General features: G+C 34.2%; 1 protein-coding gene across 1 annotated transcript; it reads right to left on the reverse strand.

Annotated features, from left to right (window-relative positions):
* LOC133289701 (V-type proton ATPase subunit E-like) lies at positions 1-4,104 on the reverse strand. The gene is made up of 6 exons (XM_061487726.1): positions 3,865-4,104; positions 3,556-3,656; positions 2,349-2,505; positions 1,714-1,910; positions 1,245-1,344; positions 1-331 (listed from the first exon to the last, which is right to left on the reverse strand). Exons 1-6 carry the CDS (start codon positions 3,964-3,966, stop codon positions 296-298), a joined length of 693 nt encoding a protein of 230 aa, XP_061343710.1. The 5' UTR covers positions 3,967-4,104; the 3' UTR covers positions 1-295.
* Between the last annotated feature and the right edge of the window lie 508 nt (positions 4,105-4,612).

Genomic DNA, 4,612 nt, shown 5'->3' on the forward strand with positions numbered 1-4,612 from the left:
ATTTCTATTTCCATGCCGAACACCATAAGAAAACAGTTGTTCTTAATTACCAAATAAGCTAAAAGCAGCGATGAGCTGTAGCGAGCATTTATTTTTAAGCTGAAAATATTTATCACTAACAACATCGCAATCCCAATAAAATAAGATAAAGTGACTGACACACAGGAACACCAAAAAATAATAAAAAAGTTACTTAAGGGGCAATAATACTAAGATTACAGGAGCAATGGCACGACATATCTCTGCAGAAAGATATAAATATCCTAGGGGCAACGAAACAATACAACCAAGATCTTCAAACAGCAACTTGTCCAAAGAGCTGCTTGCGGATCTGCAGTAAGGAACAAAAAATTCAGATTTTACTCACATTGTACAAGGTTACCCAGGATTTTGACTTTTTTTTTTTATTTCTTTTTTTTTTTTTTTGGGGGGGGGGGGGGGGGGGGGGGTTATGTATGACCTCATATGCAGCTATTAATGAATGCTGAAAAGAAACTACTGAAGATCAAAATATCAACCAAACAAAATTACAAATTTTATAGAATAATTACAAAACTTCATTAGGACACATGATAGTCTAAAAAAAGTACAAATTTGCAATCTACACAATCTGCAAAGACAGCAATATTTAATAGACCGAAGGGGCAAAGGAAGTTCAGCAACAATGGTAATATGGGGCACCTCTATTTAGAAAGGACAGAGAAAGTGCATGTCACAATCAATGACAAGGATATTTGGACTAGTCTAGCAAATACTGAAAGTGTATAGTATTGAGGAATGAAGTGAAGGCATTACCCAAGGGAAAATCTTGAGAAAGAAAAGTGAGTCACAAATGCTAGAAGTCATCGGAGCAATAGCTGATAGTTTGCAGAGTTTTGTTTGAGGAACTTCGTCCCTTTTCCTAGTGCAACAGCAAACCTTAATCCTAATGTCCCTCCCCCGACCCCTTTATAGTCCGACATTCCAGTTAAATGTCTCAGTTGTCCCTCACAGTATGCATGATTCACCAAAAGTACTTATTTCAATATCAAAGTCGAAAACATTGAGGATTATAAAAGAATAACCATGACCTTGACAATAGTTAGCTTTCTAGTTTAAATCTCAGCAGTCAACAATACAACCAATTAAGCAGCAAATTATCTAACACAATTAGATAAATGACACAACAACACTTAACAACGCGATCCCTATGCAAAGTGCTGTGACCCATAACAAAAGTCTAATATTTCACAGCAAAAATTTACCTCTGGAAGTTTTTTACGGAACACCACATCCAATCGTGCATCAAGTGTATTTTCAAACACAATCTTTCCATCTCTAGAAGCCAACACCACCCCTCCAGAGCTGAACAATGACAAACATAATCAAGTATATTGAAACTGAATTATCAATATCAAAGCTGCCAGACAGTCAATAATACGATTTCAGGAAGCATCCCCAGTAAATTATACAAACACTAAAAACTAGTTACTTTTAAGATTTGAAATTTATGGTTCTTTTTTTTACCTAAAGATAGTATCACAACCAATCAAGAAAAACAAGGTTTAGCTTGGTTGAGAGTTATAAGTAAAGCACTGACTACAAGAGCCTGATAATTTCATAACAAGCCCCTCCCCCAAATTCCCACATAGAGATAGAGGATAGTTTAAAGCATATGAGCAACTAGCTGAAGCCAAACAGTTAATCAGGATTTAGTTATAACAATAAATTTACCAGTACGGATCATGGGAATTATGATCGCTGGATGCAGGTGGAAGATAGACATTGTGGTCAACAATGATCTCCGGTGGATGAACATTTTCCTTTTCAGCATACTCCCGAGCAGCTGAATCCAGCACATGCTCCACCAAATGTAGGTCATCTTTCCGACATCGTAGTAAGACAGAAGGCTCTTTCAGCCTCAGCAAACTCTGTCAAATACAATCCTTATATTATTATATTCCAAGTCCACATACTCACACTGCATGTAGGAACAGGATGAAAAGAGAAACAGGATTGGTAGGAACTGAACCCATGACATCAAATACACCATTGTGAAGACTTTGGTCAGTGACATGTGAGAAATTCGTTATGATTTAAAACAATGACATTGGTTCATCTGTGTTACCAGGTACTTGTAAAAACTTTTCCTCCTGAGCTTATTAGTTATAGGTACAATAGAAACATAATACTAACACAAATAATGCCTAATTCAGGCATGATAAATAAATAACAACTAGCATTGGTTGCCTATGTCGTCTCTACTAAAAATTGAAATGAGAGAAATGATGTTGACGAATATACTTAGAAAAACTGCAGGTCAAACCATGATTAGGTGTAACAAGCACAATACTAAAATTTTAACTGACCTGAACAATGAGATCTTTAATAAGGTTTCTGTACACATGATGATCACGACTAACATTCAAAAGTTCCTTGGATGCAGCATCTTTCATGTTATTAACCACATCATCTTGAGCTTGAAGAACTTTTATCCGAGAAGCATTCAACTGCATCGAGTATTCACTGCAACAAAAAATTGTGTTGTGAGACTTAAATTATGTCAACTATTATCATTTTTTCAAGTTAAAAAGTAAAAAGTAAATACAGAGCAATTCACAGCAGGAAACGAACTAAACCTCCAAAAACTAAACTCTCAATGTCACTCAAATATAAAAGAGGAATTTTTCCATTCAATAACAACAAATGCAAGTAATTAGCCATATACGACATATGTCAATAGTTTAGAAATGATTAGAGCTATCTGAACAGTACCAAACGGATACGCTAGACTTTGACTGTAAGTCAAACTTTAGTAATAATTACAATCATTATTAATAAGTTACTATTGTTATCCAAATGATGTTAAAAATCATTAAGAGGGGTTAATATGTGTTAGAGAAGTTATTTCGACAAAATCCACAATTTCATGAAGTGCACACAAGAAATTGAAACATGCAATAACACATAGTTAAAGTGTACCGTACGAAAATATATGAATGCAACAAAGAAAAATCTGAGCCCAGTATTTGTGTTCTTAAGACAATATTGCCCTCTCAATGGTGACCAAAATTAATGGACAATTGTCTCTCAGGATAAAAACAAATTACCTCTATTCTCGTGGCAGTACTTCCACATATAATAGCCCATCAAACTCAATATATGCATGACCAATCGCACTAGAGTAATGGAATGCAAATGCAAGAAATATTTTTTTTAATTCTAATTCTCTATTTATTTATAGAAAACGTAGGGTCACGACTGAAAAAACACATCCATTCATCGATGAAACGACACATCCATTCAGCGATGAAACTACACATCCGTTCATCGACGAAACAACACATCTTTTCAAATCAAACTTCTTATTAAAAAAATAATTAATTTAAAATTAATTCCAACAACTATCACAATCATCTTCAATCTTTAGTAGTTTATGAACGTATAAAATTGAGAATTAGAGTCAGAATTCATCAACTGCAACCATTTCGATACATAAATGACAACCGATGAAATGGCCAAGTGGTTTTTTCGAATTTAAAGAAAAATATGCATAGAAGGCAAAAGGTAATTTACATCTTCTTCCGAATATCAACTTGCTTCTCTTTGCGCTCGTACTCTTGGCGGATCTTCTTCTTGTCGGCTTCAACCAACTGCAACTTCTCGATGTTGAATTCCTACGAGAAAACAGTAAAACTCTGAACATAAGTATCAATTCGATGGCGATTCAACGGGTAAACGAAGAAACAGAAAGAGCTAGGTTGAAAATGACGTAATTATACACAAATCAACGATCTAAACTAAAAAAACTGATTCGATTGAGAAATTAAGAGATGAATCGGAATGGTGAAGTGGAAGCGGAAGCAAAGAGAATTGAAGTGGTACTTCTTCGGCGGAGACAGAGATCTCGTTGGCTTTCTCCTCGGCTTCCTGGCGGATAAACCTGACCATCTGCTGGATTTGCTTGGAGACATCTGAGTCGTTCATTTTCTCAGAAGCTTCGGAATCGAAACGGAGAAGATCGAGGGTTAAGGGAAACTACTCCAGCGGAAGTACGAGGCCCTTTTGTCGATCGTGGTTCTCGTTGATGAGATATGTGACCACACACACCTATGCCTTTATAATTACGTACCAAACTTTGCAAGATAGCAAATAAATACACCTTCTTGTAAACTGTAAGCCGCAAAGTGAAAATCTTCCCACACTATTAGAGAATTTACAGTGAAAAAATAAAAGATTTTTGAATTTCTTCCTTGAGCTTTTTTTTTTTTTTTTTTGTGTATTTTGACATTCAACTATAATTGATTTTAATTGTATTTAACTATTTATTGTCAATACATGATATATGAATTTAGTGTTTCTTCTAAGTTATTTTCTACCTCTTAAAATGATATTATTTTGAGGTTTGAAAAATATATATAAAGAATTTAAAAAATATTATATTGTAAGGGATAAAAATAAATAAAAATTCTCAAATTTATTTTTCAAACTTTAAAATAATGTCATTTTGAATTACAGGAGATATAATTTATCTCATGTGATATATATATATATATATATATATATATATATATATATATATAGGGGAAGGATCTTTTGACTCTAGAGTAAGACTTACAACTCTTACTCCTCA

Source organism: Gastrolobium bilobum, unplaced genomic scaffold, assembly GCF_033153095.1.
Source record: "Gastrolobium bilobum isolate Gb01-03AN ecotype WA unplaced genomic scaffold, APGP_CSIRO_Gbil_v1 utg45102, whole genome shotgun sequence".
Taxonomy (NCBI): Eukaryota; Viridiplantae; Streptophyta; class Magnoliopsida; order Fabales; family Fabaceae; genus Gastrolobium; species Gastrolobium bilobum.